At 45.9% G+C, this 20,791-nt stretch overlaps 2 protein-coding genes across 4 annotated transcripts in view; one reads left to right on the plus strand and one right to left on the minus strand.

Annotated features, from left to right (window-relative positions):
- LOC138165239 (ankyrin repeat domain-containing protein 13C-like) overlaps nt 1-10,293 on the plus strand; it is a 76,607-nt gene extending 66,314 nt beyond the window's left edge. Inside the window, exons 11-13 of the mRNA XM_069093360.1 lie at nt 861-959; nt 1,188-1,288; nt 5,871-10,293. Of these exons, the coding sequence (XP_068949461.1) occupies nt 861-959; nt 1,188-1,288; nt 5,871-6,001 (331 nt within the window). The 3' untranslated portion in view covers nt 6,002-10,293. The remainder of the gene's footprint in view (nt 1-860; nt 960-1,187; nt 1,289-5,870) is intronic.
- A 2,056-nt stretch (nt 10,294-12,349) lies between these two features.
- The window catches only part of LOC138165240 (serine/arginine-rich splicing factor 11), a 38,518-nt gene continuing 30,076 nt past the window's right edge, over nt 12,350-20,791 (minus strand). For 2 of the 3 annotated variants that reach the window (XM_069093361.1, XM_069093362.1), the window contains exons 9-13: nt 19,017-19,148; nt 18,049-18,138; nt 14,015-14,110; nt 13,784-13,919; nt 12,350-13,682 (exon numbers count right to left, since the gene is read on the minus strand). In XM_069093361.1, coding sequence (XP_068949462.1) covers nt 13,485-13,682; nt 13,784-13,919; nt 14,015-14,110; nt 18,049-18,138; nt 19,017-19,148 — 652 coding nt within the window. In that variant the 3' untranslated portion in view covers nt 12,350-13,484. The remainder of the gene's footprint in view (nt 13,683-13,783; nt 13,920-14,014; nt 14,111-18,048; nt 18,139-19,016; nt 19,149-20,791) is intronic. The other variant, XM_069093363.1, reaches the window with a different exon arrangement.

Raw genomic sequence — 20,791 nt, forward strand, 5'->3', positions numbered from 1 at the left:
CTAATCAATAGTGATTTAGAGCATTTTTTCATATGCTTTTGGATATCTTTAATTTCATCGTCTGAAAACTGCCTGTTCATATCCTTTGACCTTTTATCAATTGGGGAATGACTTGTATCCTTATAGATTTGATGCTATTTTCTGTATATTTTAGAAATGAGGCCTTTATCAGAGACACTGGTTGTCAAAGTTCTTTCCCATTTTTCCATTTCCCTCTTAATTTTGGTAACATTGGCTTCGCGCAGAAACTTTTCAGTTTAATGTAATCAAGATTATCCACTTTGCATTTTATAATGCTCTCTACCTCTTGTTTGGCCATGAAATCTTCCCCTCTCCATAGAGATGACAGTTAAACTCTCTGAGATTATTCCTACTAGCATTTAAGTAACATAATTGACAAGGAAAAAACATTAATGGTGGTTAATGCATCGTCTTTCTTCTGTGCTCCCAGCAGCCATCATTGCTGAAGGGGCAGACTTCAGCGTCTCGAGCCCCTGGCTCACCCCCCACAGCCCGGCCCCTTGTTAGCTATTCTGCTTGTTCGTTAATTGTGTCCATAGAAAAGCTCATGTTGGGTCTGTGCGCGTGTGCCAGAGGCGTGAGCCTGTTCTGTGCAGGAGGCAATGAGAGCCCCTTCAAACGGATGCCCCGTGTGTCGGGAAATCTCTCCACTGAACGTACTGGGACTTTCTAGATAATTATCTTACTTTAGTTGATTTAGCACATTTTTAAACTTTATTCTAAAAAATTTCTAAAATGTACTGTCAGCACATAGAACATAATAAAATATTATGGGACTCTCTGTAAGGTGAAAATAATCTACTGACATAATTAATTGTTTTATTTCCTTTCCATTGTAGAGCTCCTCATCTGGGTAGAGAACTTGTTTGCAAAGAAAGTAAGAAAACATTTAAAGCCACAATAGCCATGAGCAAGGAATTTCCCTTAGGAATTGAATTGTAAGTTGATGTTTCTAACTATATATATTTATTAAGAGTTATGGAGATTGTGTCCAGAATGAATTCTTAGTTTTGACATTTTTAGGCTTTTGAAGTTAGATCTTAGTACAAAGTCCGGATCAGACCATCGACCAGAGAAATGGAACACTTGGTGTTTTGCCTTTAAGCAGAGATGTATCAATCTGAGGCATTGCTGAAAGTGGTTTTTTTTTCTGACCTTTCTTCCAGATTATTGAATGTTTTAGAAGTCATTGCGCCCTTCAAGCACTTTAACAAGCTTAGAGAATTTGTTCAGATGAAGCTTCCTCCTGGCTTTCCTGTAAAGCTCGGTAAGAGGGGGTTCACACAAATAACCTTATTGCCTTAATGAAATGAATTTGTATTCTGCAAGGTACATTGTCAGATTCGTTATTAAGAATTAGAAGTATAATGATGTGGTATAGAAAACATTTATCTCTCCTTGTATGTCATATGTAATTAACTTATTTTATACTGTCAAGGAGAGGTTTTCCCCATTGAAAATTAAACACACCCATCTATATTTTCAAACTGGGAAATGAGAGTTTTTATAGACAGCTGGTTAGCCTTTGTAATCCTTCTCCGAGAAGATGACGTGTCCTGAACACTTGTGCTGATTCTCCAGCTACGTGTCAGCATTCCTGTTTTCACTGAAGACAGTTCCACCTTGCTGGTGGCCATGCATGAATGTGTTGAGGAGAGGCCGATTGAGGTGTGGGTGGCACACGAATTTAAGAGCAGCGTTAGATCATCTAACATGCCCAGTTTGTCACCCTTATGAGGCTCATGTTCCATCTTGGAAGCAGCCAGGATACAGTAGGTGTGCGTGCAAATAAATCCTAATTAATATCTTGAGAGAGAAAATGGGGAAAAAAGGAAAGCCCTCAGTCCTTGGGAGGAGTGCGGTTGGTCACTTCCAGAGGGATAGAGGTCGAAGACTGACAAAGGTGTGTAGCAGGTCTGTTGTGCTGGAGTGAGCTGCATATGAGGTGAGTCATTGGATATTATTCTGGAAAGACTCCAGAGCCAGACTGGGAAGGGCTTTACGTGTTGAACCTGGCAGTTGGTCTTTTCTCCTCAAGGCGATAGGGCCGGGGGATGGAAAATTGAGAGTCTGGATCCGGGAGACCAGTACGGCTCTTTGAGCATCCGGGTGAGTCGCAGGAGAAGCTTGAATTCAGTAAATTTGGAGTCATGAGCAACATTATGGAGGTTGGGACTGGCTTGGCGGGTGATCAGATGTGGAGGGGCTAACTCCTAGCTTATAGACCCAGGGTCTGAGAGGGCAGTGGGGGCTTTTCTGTTAGACACAGGCTCTGTGAGGAGGGAGAAGGGCTGCTCCTTAGCACTGGGCCTTGTACCTGGTAAGTGCTTCATGAGGGTGTGGCGAGGAAATCTCATGACTGCTTCTGCATGTGTCCAGTTGGAGGTGGTGGTGATGTCTAGCAGGGGTTGATGTGGGATGATTAGGGCTGGATGTCTGGATTCTAGAGAGGGGGCCAAGAAGGAAGTGGTCATTGAGCCCTGATGAATCACAGAAATAGAGGGTGTTTATTAAGTGCTCAATCTTTGCCAGGAGTGTAGTGTGCCACCTTTCCTCTCTCCCCAAAAAAGGACAGGAGCAGCCCCTGCCTTCAGGGAACTCCCAGTTTGACGGGCAAGGCAATCTGCAAACGGTGCCTGTATGGGATATGTGCCTTGGGAACGCGCTGACCTTGAGACTGGGAAGGGCTTTTGCGAAAGGTGGGGTTTAGCTGAGACTTGAAGAAAGCCAGGAGGCAGACATGAGGAGAGGATTACAGGTGTGGGAACAGCTGGAGACAGTGCAAAGTGTATCTTGTGGGGGGGGGGGGGACGGAAGGGTAGCCTGGGGCAGGGGGGATAAGGTTTAAGGAGACAGACCAGTAGGAACAGGCCAATTATGAAGGGCTTTTGGGGTGATGGGGAGCCACTGGAGTTTATTGAGTAGGAGAGGGGCAACACATTGGTCAGGCCAGGGTTTTAGGAAGATCCCTGATAGCTGAGTGGACAAGAGACCAGAGTGGAGAGTCAGAAGGTAGAGAGTCTGGTGAGCAGGAGGAAGTAGGCAGCTGTGCCCCAGCCTGGAGACTGTCAGAGGAGAGCCAGAGCCAGAAGAGACGTAGCAGCAGAGGGGGTGGCAAGGGTGAGAGGAAGGGAGGAGCTGTGGGCCTGCATGATGGGGAAGGAAGCTGGTGCCCTTGGGAGGAATGGGGAGAGAAAACACGATGAGCTTTGGACATGTTGAGTGTGAGATGTCTGTCGGCGGGGTGGAGACGAGCCTGGGGGTCAGGAGAGAAGGCAGCGCCAGATCAATATATTGGAGACATGTCAACAGAAAGATAATTATCGAATCTGTGGGAGATGATTGGAAAGATGCTATATGGAATCAGTGTTAAATTTACTTTCTGTTAAACCAGAGAATAGGAGGTAGGATCAAAGAGTAGAAATTACAGCAAATAAATTTTTAAAATCATTTATGTATTTTGTAGTCAGCAAAAACATCCACCTTCTCCTCCGTCTGTCCCTCACCACAATTGAGATAGGGAAAACAACAAACCCGTTTCAGACGCGTATAGTCAAGCAAAACAACTTTCTGCATTGACCACGGTAACATTCTGTACACTAGTAAGTGAGCTTTGACTTATTTCAAGGGAAAGCGTGCTCGCACTCGGAGCCGAGGAAGTCTTCGCGTAGTGGGTCGCCTCCTGGGGCCTTCTGTGCCGTTCAGTCAGGGTTTTCTAAGCTTCTCATTTTGAAGAATACAAAGCTAAGGTTTGCCCTCAAAGACTTTGTCTCCATTGTTGGGGGCGGGGTGAGGTGTGTGAGAGGCAGGTGTGCGTGTAGATGAATCCAGAGTCACCTCTTGATGGAGGCAAGCCAGTGAAGTCATAGAGAGCCTGGAAGGACAGCCATGGGGAGCAGATTGGACTTGGGAAGCTTCGTGCGGGGCATTGTGCCCTGGGCAGGACAGCCAGGTCAGAAGGGGGTGAGGGTCGGTGTCGAAGGAGACAGGAGATTGGCAAGGAGCGGGAACGAGAGGGCCGAGTCAGAGAAGTGAAGAGCGCCCTTCTGGAGCATCCGCAAGGAGTCCCCGAGAGGTCAGGAAGGATGCAAATGGAGAAAAGGACATGGCATTGAGAATTGGGGTCTTGGGAAGTCAGATCACAAGGGATTGAAAGGTGAGCAAATGGAGACAGGAGAAGGGGTGGGTATTCCATCCTACGGGTTGGGCTGTGAAAGAGAGAAGGCCTGTACCTTAAGGGGATGGCTAGGTGTCAGGGCAAGGGTTTGGGGGGTTTAAAGCACGTGGGGGACCTTGGTGTCTTTGTAGGCAGCAAGGAAGGAGCGCAGTGGGAATGAGAACATGAAATAGTGTGATTAAAGAAAAAAGAAGAAAGAGCAGGGAGATAAAGAGCCTTGTCAGGAAAGTCCTCCTCCCCCTTCAAGGCCCAGGTGGGTAGAACAGATGATGAAGACAGGTTTTGAGGTGTGCAGTCATGGAGAGGAGGAGCTGCCCTGTCGTTAAGTAAGAGGAAGGTTGGTAGAGGAGGTCTGAGGAAAAAGCAGAAGAATGTGATAAAGGGTCGGATCAGAATCAAAGGACTGACCTGTTGAGATGAAATAACGGACGTTTGTTGTGAAGGTGGAGGTACCCAGGTTTAGTGTGACCAGGCACTAGGAGAGAGGACCAAGAAACTCATGGGTTAATGGACATTGTCTGTTGGAATTCATCAGAATGAGAAAGAAAGGTTAGGTGTGGCTAGAGTGCAGGGACGATGGACACGGGAATGTTGGGAGGACCTAGAAGTGCTGGGATGAGAGGTGAGGAGGAATGTTTGAGGGATAAGAGGTACTGAGTGAAGAGGAGAAGTTCTGCCCCCTGGATTGTGGTGATGGAACAGTTACGCTGACAGTCACCTGAAAGTTGTATTTATCGTTTTGTGAGTTCAGTGCCATTTCGGGAGCCAGGGGTCCCAAGTATGAGAGCTGGGTGTGGAGCACTTTGAACTTTTGAAGGAAAAAGGGGGGAAATGACCAGGAAAGTGTGGTAAATGACAGTGACAGGGAGCTAGGTGGGGTCATAGAATTGGGTAGACTAAACCTCAGAGGAGACACAGTGAGGTTTGGAGGGGGTGGAGGGCTTCAGGAGTGAGGAGAGGAGTATTAGAGAGGGTGTTGGACAAAAAAAAAATGGAAAGGCTGTGAAGGGAGAGCGACTGTCAGTTGTTCATGTGATTTAAGTCACTTGGGGAGTGGACCTTAGAATAACGATTCCTGTTCATTGGGAGGGAAACCTTCCAGACTGAGCCAGAGGCGTGGGATGGACTTCCATTGGAAGTCCTTGGTCGTGGGAGACCTGTGCTCACCACACTCATCTGCCCAATGAAGCTGACTTTTTCGAGCCCTTTCATCTATAAAATGAAGGATAAAAACATGGACCACCTGCTCCTTATGTGCCAGGCACAGGATGAAAAAGGAGGTGCTGCCCTCTAGGGTTCCCATCCCAGTCTGGGGAGGGCCGTGAATCAGCACGACCCATAGGGACACCAGGCGCCTTCTCCAGTGCCAAGGTCTATGAGACAGGGTTGTCCGGGAAGAATCCCTGCCCTGGTGGGGGAGCTGCCTTCCCATGGAGTTTTAAGGGTCTCAGGGTGAAGCACAGACGTTTTCCTAATCCAGAAGCAATGGCTGATTGTTCCATTTGTTCTGCTTTGGATGTTTGCCTTCTGCCTCTAGGACAGGCCCCTCAGAGGCCCAAGGGAACACTCTTCCCCAGGCTTGCTTAAGTAGCGGACTCTCCCCTTCGGGGCTGTGGATGCTTTTGTTGAGTGTTGATGCTGTTGGCCATTGTTTCTTTCCTTTCCTCTGTAGACATACCTGTGTTTCCCACCATCACAGCCACTGTGACTTTTCAGGAGTTCAGATATGATGAATTTGATGAATGCATCTTCACTATTCCTGATGGCTACAAGGAGGATCCAAGCCGGTTTCCAGATCTCTAACTTGCCTGGAAAAACAATGCCAGCTTACCAGTGAAAGCGAAGAACCAGTGATGTTGGTGCGAGCGGAAGGGATCTTCTCCTTCAGAAGAGGAAAGGGAAATACGCTGAATCAGCACATAAGCCGTTACCCAGTGGGGCCTGGTGTGCGCCATCGTCCGCCTTTTTAAGAACACACAAATTGTAAGCTTGGTAGTTTGACAGCTGGGTGATTCTGAGGAGTTGGGATGTCAGACAGCTGTGGGGGCTGTGGTTGGTTTTTACACCTTTTTACACTTCTTGGGGATAAATGGATTTAGCATATAAAGAAAACACTCCTGGACCATTAACGTTTTAAAAAATGAGATGTCTTAATAGAGATCGAAGTCCTTTTAAACTTGTCATCTTATATTCAGGATGGCAGATATCCTTCACGCTTGGTTTTCATCCATTGTAAAGTATGTCACATTATGTATCGTTGAGTCGCTTGAATGTTGTTGAACATAACGAACTGGAAGGAATGCAGTTTTCTGTAGATGACCGAACCAAGTGGTGACCATTAAACAGTTGCATTTTCACATTGCAATACATTTCAGAACTAGCATTCACTCTGCAGGGAATACGGTACCTCCTTTAGCACCTTAGTGCAACTCCTGTGTGGTGCTATCCATGTTCTTATCTGAATTCTCAAGTGGCAAATGTTTCTTACTAATCTTTCTGCCATAGAGTCTCTAATTTTCTTTTCTAATCTATGTTCATGATCAAGTATTGGTCAGTGTGCTCACAAATGTTCATCTGACAAATTCTAGCACTTTCAACAAAAGGAATTCACAAGTTTTGAAATTGGCTCTCCATTCAGTGCCCATGGCTCTGGCGACCTTGTTTGTGACTAGGATGGGTTAAGGGTGAACTTGGAAGTGTCCACAGTCTTAAAAAAAAAGAAAAAAACACAAACCTAAGACTCTGAAAATATGTCCCCATATTTATATTGAACACTTTGAATGTAGGATATGTATTTCATGAAATATAAAAAATTTGTTGAATTCTAGAAATGTACACTTAAGTTTCAAGACAATTCCTACTTCATTTTTTTTCTTCTCAAACTGCTTAAAGGAAAATATATTGATTTATTTTGTCTCCAGGTATTCAAATCTTGGATTCTCAGTTTTGCCTTTTAAATCTTTCCTATTTCTTATTCCAAGTTGGTTTGAAGGTCCAAAGTTGAAAATAAATTAGTAAGAATTATGTCTGATAGTCACATGGTGTGAAATATATATTAGAGGATTTAGCTACAAGTAATGTGATTTATGTCAAGTGTCCTTGGTGACAAGGTACTTAAGACTGCACCTGTCAGTTCTTTTGTATGACTTGCATTTCAGCCTCTTTCAGGGAGCCCACATTAATTGGAATGAATTGGAGTGTTGGTCCCTTTACCAGGTCCATTTCTTCCTACTGTTTGGAGCATGAAGTCAGTTGGTCAGGATTTCCAGAACAAATCACCTGGCCTTTACAGAATGAGATTTGCTAATCTCAAACTATCCTGAGGTTTTTAGCCTTTAATTCCCAGTGGATCTCTGCAAAAGCCAGATGCTGGAGCAGAATGGCTGCACTGCCTTGGAGAGCCTGTGCTGGTGTGTAAAGGAGAGTGTCCAAGGCTAGAAGGCTGAGTGTGTTCTGCTGCATTTCCACAGTGATCTGCCAGGAAGTTGATGTTTACAGAGCAGGGTTACGGCATGGAATAGAAGATGCATTTAGAAGGTCAGAAGCAACACTATTGAGAGGAAAGTTTTTAAAAGGATCTCTAAAGGCTGCTTTTTCCATATCAGTGTATAGACTTTGCATATATATGTTCATGTTTTAATATTAAGAAAGGAAATAATTTTTATAGTGCAAAAAAAGTATTCATGGTTAAATTTTTAAAATTATAATTGTATGTGGCTCCTTAGACCTTGGGGAATTTAACTGTAGTCCTGCTTTATTGAAGAAAAGCTGATTTCTCAGCCTGTCTCCCTCTCAGCTTTTATGAGCTTGGGCTGGGAATCATCCTGTCTCTTGAAGGTCCACCACCGGGGAGGGGGAGCAGGCGAGTGAGTGACTTTAGTTTCCTGGGGTTAGTGTGTAGAATCTTAGATAAGTCATATAATTTATTGGGGGGTGGGAGGAATCACATCTCATTTAATCACAGTGGGGGCTTGGTCAGTATCTCCTGAAAGCTGTGAATATTTTCCTGGGGTGCACTGGAGGTAGAAAAACTACTGAATATTTTTGCACTTAGAATTTTTTTGCACACATTTGTACTTTTTAAGAAACACAAGTTCTCCCTTCCACTGTGTTGTCATCTTCCCAGTTAAAAAGGACGAACAAATGCCCCCTAGGAATCAACTCTGATGTAAATCAGCTTTTCACAGTATTTCACAGGTTTGCAGGAATGTGATTTTTAAATTAGTTGATCAGATAAGTACTGTTTCAGGTGAAATCATCAAAACACGATGTTCCTTTGGTTAGTGAATATTTTAAAAACGAGGATCTGCTGTTTACATAATGCTGGAAGGGGGAGTATCAACAAGCTGGTTTGTTCCAGAAAATATCCTGCCCCTCCTGTGTGCAGCATTGCAGTGGAAAGCTGAGAAATAGGGGGTTATTTCCGTCGCGGCTGACAATGTCTGTCCCTAATCATCGGGATGGTGGCGGTCTTGGTGACACACATACAAATGGTACCGGTGGAGATCGCGACTTCAGTGCGGAGCCTCAGATCAGGACAAGGCAGCACTTCTGTCAAAGCTCCACCCTTCCAAAAAGCAGGAACGTCAGCTGTGATTTTCCCTAGGAGATAGGTCATTGGGTAGACTTCCAAGACCATTCATTGAGAACAAACAAAGGTTCATTTCTTTTCCCTCTGAGCCGTACAGAAGTTTGGTCCAGGTGGAGGCAGTGGTGAGGATGAAGTTATAGAACTTTCTGTGACTGAGTTTGAACCTGTGGATTCACTTCTTGGTGTGGTGTAGAAACACCCTCTGCTAAAACTTAAACCGTCTCAGCTAATGATGTAACTATAGATTAGAAGAAAAAACGTAAAAGAAATTGATAGCTCCCCAGTACAGTCTTAATGTTATAGTTGTTGGGCAGTGATTTCTGGAACATTAATGTTGACTTGACATGGAAATTTCAGATCAGAATAATTATATTCTTTAAATAAGAAAAACTAATTTATTAGTGACCTTTTATGTTCATGGTGAGGCCAAATTCAGTTGCACTTGGGAGTGGCTGCCACGTGGTATAAACTGAAGAGAAATGGGCATTAAGGTAACAGCTGTCATTTGTCCACACGAGACAGAGATGGCACAATGGCTCACCTGTTTGGTGGGTCTAACCCTCCACCCCCCCATCACAAACTTTGCAAAGGCAGGGAGGCTTTGGCATTTAGAACATTGTTTCATTACCTACAGATTTCATGGCAATAATAAACACAAAACCCAATAAAATGATTTTGCCGAAGACCTACCTAGTAATCTGCCAAGACTAGTCTACAGATAGTCTTTTGTAAAATGAAATTTTGTCATTATGGAACTTTAAAAAAAATTCCTTTAGAAAACATTGCATTTTTTGAGGTTGAAATCTAACAGACTTCAGTGACCTGTTCGATAGATATCACACAACTAGCCAAATTCCATTTGGGGTTTTGGCCACGTCATTGTATCTCTATGCCACACCACTCCCTACTAACTGTTTGTTTAGGTACTAAGTGGAACCACACAATGGGAAATGCTCCTAACCAGCCTCCCACCATCATCTTACCTGGGTTTTCATGGAGTTAGAAAAAGTGCTTTGACGTCATTTGTGACTCATGGCTAAGGTTTCAAACTCTAGTGCTTTCACTAAGTTTACACTCTTCATGTAGAGAGCTGTTACCTTGGTTCCTGAGTTTTGTTAAATTTCCTTTAATGCTAGTTTATCTTTTTTCCTGTGCTTCCGACATTGTGACCCCAGACCTTATTAGCAATTATTAGGCATTTTACCATTTATGTTACCCATGCGCTAACCTACCTTTTAGCTTGCCAGCATCTATCTCTTAGGTTGTATGGATAGGATGAAGAAATGCAGCTGTTTAGTTCTGGTAATAAGGTGTCATTTTCAGAAGTTTATCTGTAAATGCAAATATTATGTAATTTTGGAAAATGTGCACTGGGGGACCTAGTTACTTTTTTTTAAGTGAAAGAATGTTATGGAAAGGACTCCTGTCTTATGCTCCCTCTGCAACATTTCTACAAGGACATTTTTTTTGGTTATTACAAATAAAATCCTAAATTTTCCAATGATTTCAGTTCCTTTCCCCTTGTGAATCCTTAAGATTTTGCTTTTATATTCTCCATTTTACTCTCATCAGATGAATAAACAGAAGAAAAGCTATTCAGCTAAGACTATGAAACAGCAAATCAAGGAAACCAGCTATTCCAGAGATATTTAATTGTTAAGAGCTTAATATGTCAACTAGCATCAGAGACCTAGGGAGTTATACTTTCAAAGCAAAAACGCTAATAAAAACTGAACAATGTATTTATTATACCAATATGGACTAGGTAAAACTAATAAAAGTCTTAGCCTGAATTTCATAATTTCCAAGTCATGGACAAACTTCCCTCTAAGGACAGTAATAGATGTTTTTAAGTCAGGACCCAAATATTCTTAGTACACCCCCCATTTCTCATCACTCACAGCCCTTCTGCTCACCAGTAGAATGAATAACAGTGCAGACATAACTGAATCAGGTTAGCTTGGTTCACAGCGGAGGTGAACTCCGTGCCTGGACTGGACCGCACTGGAGCTTCACTGGCAGCACCTGAGCTCTAGCTCAGCCCCCTCCATGCCATGATTAAGTATAAAATGTTAGCTTAGTGTCGGACTAAGAAGGTAAGAGACTCGCCAGAGTAACCGCATTGACCCCAAGTCCAGAGATGGCGCTTTACTGAATCATCAGATTTAGGAAAGCCATGAATTTTACTGAAACAAGCACATTTCTGACACACCTACTGTACGCTGGACATTGTACTCCTGATTTTAAGTTCTCTCATTTGATCAAATAAGTGCTCGTAACAGGCAGCAGGTTCAGTGACTTGCCCAGGGTCACCTAGCTACTAAGTATCTGAGACTCGATTTGAACTGAGATCTTCCTGATTCCAGGTGCCATAGCTCTAGCCACCGTGAGGTTAAATAGCACGTCCAGGTTCACATGGAAGTGAGTTCTGAAATAGGACAAACTCGTGCTCTCCAGATCAATTTAAGCCAATAAATAACACAAAATATTTTTCTAATAAAACCAGTTTATTATTTAAATCATTTTTCTTTTTACTACCAAATACAGAACAAAACTCAGTGTGGAGGCAGTTTAGCTTGATTTCACCTGGGTATCTGAATCTGTTTACAATGGGCCAGCAGCAAGTGAGGGAAGTGGCGCTGCCTGCCGCCCTGCCTTTGTGCAGGCAGACAATCCATGGATCCCTCTTTCTCACCGCTGCATGCTTCCAAGCCACTGCCTACGTTTTGAAGCTGATCCCTCCATTTTCCTTCCTTTCATTAGATGCCATAACAATGTTTCTGGATGGACCTTGTTTGTTTCCACATGGATTAAGTATTTAACAAGACTGAAATCTTCACCTTAAAAGCCAAGTTAATGTCACACGTTTAACAGTTTCATCTATTTTCAAAAGCAGTGATTACTTAGGACCCTTCATTTATACCAACTCACTAACTTAATATACACTGTAGAGACAAAATTTCTTTTTTTAAAAAAAGTTATTCTATAAACTCTAAAAATGATGCTGCTTTCATATACAGCAAACTGTAAAATGCCTGTGATAAAAAGGCAGTTAAAAACAATTTTTGGATTTTGACTTGGTTAAAAATCTAAAAGCACCAAGTCTTTCTTTTATTTCCCTGCCACCCACCTGAACAAACAATATGCATGGAACCACTCAATAAATATGCCACTGAAGAACTGCACACTAGATACATACCCTTGTCACTAATCATTTAATACCATTCCAGAAAAGGCAAGTGTTGAGATTTCACTGAAAAGATAAAATGTACTAGACGTGGACGGGGCTGTTCCTTCATGGAGAAACACTACAGTCCATTAAAGCTCACACCCTCCCACCTCCCACTAGGAAAAAAACTGACTAGAAAATGGAGGAAAATTCTCATGTGAAAGAATTTGAGTTTGCTGCTGCTGCCCTCCTCTGTCTTGACAGAGATGGACACGGTCATCTGGTACCTTGCTTAAATACACTGAGGGAAAAATCAAATTCCTTAGATGAATGAGGTAAATTTCATACATTCAAAAGTGTAAATAAATAAAAGTACAGTTTTACAGGAACATGAGCTTAAGTTTCAGGGTTTTATTATCAAAGTCTTGTAAAACAATTTCAGAAACTGTACATCGACATGGCACAGACTGTGTGTCGCCTACTTCTGTTTTTACCTGCACAAAAGTAAAAGCTCTGGAACTGGGGAACTAAGAAAACAGTTTGCCTAACTCTGCATATAACCTGGAGTCACTGTGTGCGAGATGACTACTAACTGCAGGGACAGTTAACACAAATTTATTAGTTTATACAACTTGAGATCAAAGAAAAAGGACATTATCAAGGAGAATTGTTTTAAAAGCATACAAATGTGAATTAAAAATGCACTACCTCCCCCCCCCCAACAATCGAGTTCAGAACTTAAGAAGCAAAAGAAAAACAACAAAAACTGCACAACAGCATGAGTGGGAATCGGCACAAGCCGAGTCTCAGAGACGGGCCCCGACACGTGAATGTCACAAGAAGTCTCAGCTCCCAATGGAGGTGTCATGGAGAATGCAGAGCTCCATCTCTGAGGGTGCTATTTGTTACCAGAGACTTTTTTTTTGGGGGGAGGAGGGGAAGAAAGGGGAGAAATTAAAAAAAAAAAGCCTAATTGTTAAAAAAAAAAAAAGTCTAGTGCATCTTTAATCTTTGAAAGCCAAACCAAACACACAGAAAAAAATCAGCCATGAGGCTCCTAGGAGATTCTGGATGTTACCGATGAATGTGAATTTTGTCATGTTGGCCCAGTGAAGGCCCTAAGCGGACTCCGTTCTATGATGGAGACTTGAAGAAACATTGAGGACATTCCTGCCACAATAACATGCAATCAGTGCATTCCCTATACGGCTCTAGAACTGTAAGGAATCAAACTCTAGAAATGTCTACGTGAGCTTACTTAATAAAGGAGGAGAGATCACACAACACCCACAATCCATGCCTGCTGGAGATGCATGCAGCTGGTCACGCTCGTGCCCGCCGGCAGCCCCAGCAGAGGGAGCCGCGGCCACGCGATGCTATGGAGGGGGGACGCAGGGCGCCCCGACAGCCATTTATAGCTCAGAGCTAGATACATCTAGGTTTGGGGTGACAAAGGGCAGACAGAAACCACACGCGGAATGACACCGAGGCATGTCGAGCGGGCCAGGCGCCGCGCGCGCGGCCCCTCAGTCGCTCATGTCCATGTCTTCCTCGTGATGGTCGTCCCCGTTCACCTTGGACTCTCTCAGGGCGTCCCCGCTGCCCTTCTCCACGGACGGCTCCTTGGCCTTGGGGGAGCCCACTTCGGGCGCCTTCTTGTCTTCCTTCTTCTCCTTCTCGCTGTCGTAGCCTTGCTCTTCTTCATCGTAATCTCTCGTCACCTGCTTTGCCGAGAAGGACAAGCAAAGTCAAGCTCTGTCCCGGGGAGTCCCCACCGCGGCGCTGCGCGTGAGCCGCCACCCCCCCATCCCCCCCCTAGACATACTTTGACGTCTTTATCACTCTCGGATTTTCTTTCCCGCTCTTTTTCTTTATCTTTGCTTTTCTTCTTTTTGCTGGTCGACCGCTCCCGCTCATCGCGCCTCTCTTTGTCCTTATCTTTTTTCTTCTCTTTCTTGTGTCTAGGATGACAGGCAGCAAGGGGGCCATGAGAGGGCGCCTGCCCCTCGGGGGGGCTGACCCCCCACCCGCCCGCGGCAGGCTCCCAGGCACTCACCTTCTGGGCGAGGGCGACCGAGACAGCTTTCTCTTGGGAGAGCGGGGCTTTTTGGGGGACCTCGTTCCACTCCGGCTCCTTCTGCGGCGCCTCTCCCTGCAAGGACAAAAGGGCAGTTGGCCGTTAAGAAGCACTGGGCGCCAAGACAGACACGCCCCATCACGGTATCAAAGACACTGTTTCCAGTGAAGTCACTGGAACCCCACCCTCCTTGTGCGCCTGGCCCGCAGCAGGGGCTCAAAGGGCCAGCTCGGGGAATCCTCATGATGACGCTGCCCTCTTTTCCTCTCTGACCCCAACAAAAATCCATCATCACTTATTCCAAAAACATTCAGAAGCACAAGGTTGATGCCGATACTGACAAAGCGGCTGCCTAGGCCCCGACACTCCCTGTCTGAAGGAAACCCCAAGTAAGAGATGGGCAGGAGAAACTCCCCTCTCCTGGAGGCCTCAGGCTAAACAACCACCCTGGAAGGCAGGTGCTCCTAAGCCTCATTTTACAGATGAGGAAACTGAGGCCATGTGACGTGTCCTAGATCAAAGGGCCATCAAGTGCCAGAATGCGAGGCCAGTTTTAAACTCGGGTCGTCCTGACTCCAGCACTCGGACCCTATGCAATGGCCATGGGCTGAAGCCACAAGCCACAAACCACTGTCGTGAACTGAAAAAGCCTTGAATTTTAGGCCAATGAACTTGTCTTCAGGAGCTTTCATGTTATGTGAAGCAGAGGTGGTGGGCTGCCTCCCCGGGGACCTCCTTGAGTAGTGGCAGCACAGGCTCAGCAGCTTCTCTTCTAAGGCCTCCCCTTTCTTTAGTTCCTGCAGTGGGCCCCAAGAGGACTGAACCTCCTGGCTTCAGTCTGCTGCGGATCAGGACACTGCTTTAGAAAACTGGGGGTAAAGGAGAAACAGAGAGAGCTGGGGCTTCGACTCCAAGGGTGGCTATTTACTAGCCATGTGATCTGGGCTGAGTCACAACCTCTCTGGGACTTTGTTTTCTCACCTGTAAAATGGGAATGTTGGACTTGATGATCTTTAAGGGTCTCTTTATACCCTACTTCTCAGGTCCTCATTTTGTCCTGAACAAATCATTTCTCAAATGAGTCTTTCCCCCCCCAATGTTTTAACACTCTCAGCACTTACTTAGTTTTCCAGTGATTCCCATTAAGGAGAGTTAAGTATTAAACCTTAGACTCGGTCTGAGAAACATTCCACTTCCTAAGTCATTGATGGGGGGCAGGGGGTTCAGTGGCTTGCAAGATCCCTGAGTTAGCAACGGCATCCTGGAGTGTGACACAGGACAGTGTACTGAAGGATGGAGGGGACATCCCTAAGGCACAGGGCATCACAGTGGCCGTGAGGAGAGATGCTGCTGAGATTGGAGCCGCCTTCCCAGAGGTGAGTGTGTGGAAGAGGGTGACCCCGAAGCCGCGTGGGCAGCAAGCCTCCTCCCTTCTTTGAGCAGCTGCACACTCTTCTCCCCTGGTCTTCCTGCCTGGAGGCCCTTTCCCCGCCTTTGGTGAGTTTGGGGGAGCCATCACCTCGGGGCCAGCCCAAGCATGGGTGGATTCTGTGCCCTCTTGGCCAATTCTCCCATGGTTCCTACATCCACACATCAGGCCTCGGCCCCCTGGGGCTCTACGCCCACGCATCTGCCAGACTCCACTAGCTGGTATCTCACCAACACGTCTACCATGGAACGTGTGTCTTCTCCAAACCTGCGCTTCCACCTCCCCTCCATGCAGAGTCCCTGCGCCAATTCAGGCATCACCTCCTCTTTCTCTTCTTGAACTGGGCTCCTTGTTTTCAGTCATTCACCTTTTAACCCTCTGTCTGTGTAGCTGCCAGTGACCTTTGTAAAACCAGGCACGACTGTGCCGGTGGCTCACCACTGCCCCGGGAAATGACACCAATGCTGCTGTCTCCAAAGGGTGCCCTTTATCTCTTGCCTTCAAGACCACGAGCTCTCCTGTCGAAGCTCAGCTCAGGGAGGGCTCTCTTGCAAGAAGCCCTTCCGGATTCTTCCATGTGTTAAACTCTTCCTCTCCATCTTCAGTCTTGAAATTTGTATTTGGTCCCAATACAAAGCTTGGGCTGAATGAAGTTGGGAAGAGAGTGACTCCCTAAGGAAAGTGCTCAACAAAAATCATCCACATGTGGGATAGGCTGTGGTAGGATCAATCTGTCCTGTTACTGGGCAGGGAGACTTGAAGGCAAGATTCCCAATCCAGGGGCAAGTTGGTGTCCATCACTGAGAAACTCCTGAGCCAGATTCCTACCAGACACATCCCATGGGACCAAAGAGGCAAGCCTGACACCATTTCCTCAGTTAAATCAGCATCCGAGCCCAAGCAGTATCACAGAACTGAGGCAGGAATGCTTCTCTCCAGCCCAGACTGTAACCAGGCTCTTTTGTCACTGCCCTGGCCCACCACAGAGCACACGGCTGGCCGGCCTGTGCCCAGCTTCTGCAGTCCTAGGTTCACCCTTTCCTAAGTCACCTCAGGGCTTTAATTTTTAATGACACTTCTCACCTCACCCAGAATCACTCTGACAGTCCCGACTGCATCCAAGAGAAGCACTTTGCTCACCATTCACTTGGGAGGCTCAAGGCCTGCCCTGTGCCCCTGTAAGACACTCACTTCCTGCTCCCAGCTGTCCCGTGCTCCCTGAGACAATACCCCACCATCAAGCAGTCTCTGCTCAGAGCTGCCAGCTACCTGCTTTCAAGGAAACTTCAAGCCTCCATTCTTGTCACTGCTGTTAACATGAATGGGCAGCCAAGAAGGGACCCCTGCCTGCAGGGGTGAGTTACTCTAGTCTGACAGTTCACCATCTGCACGGCTTATACACTGACACTACACACAAGATCAAGTGACCTTACTATTAAAAAAAAATGCAACAACTCCCCCCTCCCCCAACAGCCCATCACATACAATGCTTTAAGGTTTGAAAAGCACAAATATGTTCATTTGATCCTCCCCAAATCAAGACACTACGTATCATCACACTTTATAGATCAGAAACAGGCTCAGGGAGGTTAAAGGAGTTGTCCACATCACACAGAAAAACAGGGCAACATTGGGTTGTAGCCTCTAAATGTTCTGGATATACCCCAGTTACTGAAAAGTTTGCAGAACGCTAGTCGACAGGCCAATGTTCACAGAAGAGCCAAGGAAGCCCTCCAGAACAGGGCTAGCCAGGAGGCGGTTGGTTGGTGGGTGACCGCCATCCCACCCCCCCAATCTTGTATCATAACAAACTCTACCAAGGCATGGTGAGGGAAACCATCCCATCAAGCAACTACTGAGTCACAGGCTCTTGGCGGGTATCGACACATAAAAAGAGCCTCTGCCCATGAAGGCAAACAGAGCCCACACTCAACCACTTCTGAGCAGGCTGAGGAGATGACAGGCATCCCAGGGGCAGGGAGGCACAGCGGATGGCCAGGAGGGGCTGAAGCCAGAGGCCCTCTGGGCAGCAGCGATAGGAGCCTGCCCCAGGGATCTGCATCTGCCAAGTGCATCCTGAGGAACCAAATGCACAAGGGATGGAGGAGTGGGGGGTGGGACAGGACTCAGGGAGAGGCTGCTCTGCCAAGAGCTCCTCTGAACCCAAGGGATAAGAAGAATCATGTGCCCTTCAGCATCATGTTAAGTAGAAGGGTGGATTCTAGGTCAAGGGGATGAGTTCTATTTTACACACAACAGAATTTGCAATGCTGCCATTTTACAGATGAAAAAACTAGGGCCCAGTGAGGTCAAGAGGACACCCAGCCAGGGAAGCAGAAGAGGATGACTGTCCCAGGCAGGGGGAGGGAAGACCAAGAGTAAAAGGTCAAAGGGCAGTCATTCAGGCCCACTCCTGCAGAGGTCAAGGAGCCCAAGGATGCAGACAAGGTCACCCACCAAAATTCCTCTGGCTCCCACTAGCGCTTACACGATACCAGTTCAGCCATAAATGCCCAAGCCATCACCTTGCATGATAAGAAGCAATTCAGATAGTGTGAGAGACTATCAACACTGCTCAACTCACCGGCTAGTGCTCCGGGACCGCCGGGCTGTGCTGTAGCTCTTGGGGGGTGTTTTAGAACGCTTCTTTTCTTTTTCTTCTTTCTTTTTGTCTCTAAAATGTGAATAAAACAAACTAATGTTAAACGTTTCCATCAATCTAACATGCACATGCCTCTCAACCCACATCAGAGAAAGAGAAATTCCTAACATTCTCTTTAGGAGGAAACAAGAACTTGGGGGTGGGGAAGGTTCTTTTAAACATTCTATTTCATTATAATGGTGGAAATGTCTGTTTCCACAGCCCTCTCCCCTCCCCCAAAAAAGACCATCTAAATACACTAGTAGGAAGAACGTTTAGAGCAAACACAGCAAGCTGGGTACTTGTACACCTACAAAATTAATGCTTCCAACTTTGTACACGTTAACTGTCAGGAAGCAGCAGCAGCTCCCGCTTGGCCACTCTGCCATTGCTGGCCTGCCTAACTTGTCACTTAGGCCCAAGCCTCAAACCCCAAAGCTCGGACTCTTCATTCTAACCTTTACGAGGCAGCCATGAGGTACAGAGCACCGTGGGGTGTCCTAATGCTCCCAATCAGCTCTTTATCAATTTACAAATCAAATTTGCAAGCAATGAACGACCATAGCAGGTTCCTTTCAGAAAACGTGAGGGTGGCTAATATTGTTCCCAAGGGGAATCGGGTGCATCAGGCAGACTGGACTATCCTTGTGCCTGTCCCTGCTCTTCTATACTACCAATGGGAGGGTTGGAGAGTGGGGACAGAAGAGAGACAAAGTGGTCTTCCCCTTATTCAGAGACCCACATGTGCTTTACCCAGGAGGCTGCCAGCCTGGCCTCCCCTGTCTCATCCCCACCAGTCTGTAGAGACATGGGATGAGTAGACTGGCGACCAGCCCTCTCCTCTATCATTGGGAGAGTGCATGCACCGACACAGAGCTTGGGCTCCGGGGACCACAGGTTGTGTGCCATACCTGGTTTTGGACGTGCTCCTAGACCTTCGGCCCCGCTCTCTGGAATGCGACCTTCTCCGTCGGGGGCTTTTGGATCGTCGCCTACTTCTTGACTTAGAATGTGACCTCCTTCTCGATCTGCTTCTTGATCGTCTAATAGGAGATAAGCTACAAGGTTACTATCTGAGTCCAAGAAATCATACTCAGGGTTTAAAATGAGTTATTATTAAGTGTCAACACAGAGACAAAGAACAGAAAGTCTATAAAGTACTTAGTAACAGATAAACGGGAGCTGTCAGGTCAGAGAATTCTATCTTCTCTTAAATGAAGACAGCTCCAACTTGCGCAGCTAAGGATTTGGCTCAGTACCTGGCTGGGTGATGAAGTACCTGAGCATGAAGATCAGCTTAACAGAACAAGAGGTGACTTAACAGAAAGGTTCAGGGGATATTCTAGTTCTACCCATAAACACAAGGGGATCACTCTTTTCAATACCCCCCCCCCCCGAGGCAATACTGTCTACTTGCAGATAAGCTTTGATCCACTGTTAACTTTCCCCTTGAATCCCCCTTAACTATACAATTCTCTGCAGCCCAGAGTTTGGAGTCTGGAACACTTTAAGGCCTGCAGGCAGCTTGTCCCTTCAGCTGGTCTACATAGGGAAGGCATGGTTTCCAGTCCTCCCACAGAAGCCCCAACTCATCCATGTCCTTCCCAAAATGTGGTGGCTAGAACAAAGCTCCATGTTCTAGGCTTTGACCTGTGCCACTTAGTAAGAGAGCCTAAGAGCCAGAGAGCTATTTGACTGTGGTACCAAGTGGGCTCAAACTGGTCTTGATTTTTTAATCTCAACTGTCTTCTAACCAGGTCATTCCCACTCAATGTTTATATTGGTGGACTCTTACATATTTGGAAAAAAAAAAGTCCTCATCAGGTTAGATTTAGCCTGGCAAGATTCTAGAAGCTATTACTAAAGAAATAGTTTACAAATATCTGAAGCATGTAATTGTACAAATAACAGAACTTCGTCAAGAAAAGGTCATGGCAAACTAATCTTTGTTTAATGACCAGGTTACTAAAAGGGTAGATGAAGGGAATTATAAACAAGGATAGTGTGGGAACTATCTGAAAGCAGAGTGGTCCTTGATTGTTCACTGTCCACTCAGGAGGTGCCTGATCTACATCTAGGAGGAGACCAGGGATTCTGAAAAGGAGGTAAAGTGGCAGTGTGCTCCAGTCAGCTGGGTGGTGTGCATGTTCGTCTGGGGGGACAGAGAGAACAGTGACAACTGGTACAAATGAAAACCGAGGATCAAGTGTCACATGTACGTGGCAGGAAGACAAAGTGCATGGTGGGGAGTCAACTGTAACAAGACTGGAAAAGAAAGGCAAGACTGGGAAGAACTTTAAATGCCAAAGGGAAATGTGTACATTTTAACCTAGAGCTAAGAGGCAGCCACTAGAGATGCCTGAGAAGGGTGTGGGGTGGGGTTTACAATTAATTAGACGGGCGCTTTGGGAAAATCATTTTGATGGTGTTGTAGAGGAGGGAGACCAAACAAGAGGCTCCTATAAAATTAGCACACAGATGAAGAGGATAAGGAAGGGGCAGCTATTTGGCTCAGGGGATAGACTGCTGGGCCTAGAATCAGGAAAACGTTTAGCTGTGTGACTCTGGGCAAGTCTCTTAACCTCTGCCTTAATCCACTGGAGAAGGAAATGGCAAACCACTTCTGTATTTTTACCAAGAAAACTCCATGGACAGTATGGAGCCACAGGGTCACTAAGAGTCCAAC

This window comes from Petaurus breviceps, unplaced genomic scaffold (assembly GCF_028583685.1).
Source record: "Petaurus breviceps papuanus isolate PSGF00001 unplaced genomic scaffold, PetGlider_PUasm1.0 208, whole genome shotgun sequence".
Lineage (NCBI taxonomy): Eukaryota > Metazoa > Chordata > Mammalia > Diprotodontia > Petauridae > Petaurus > Petaurus breviceps.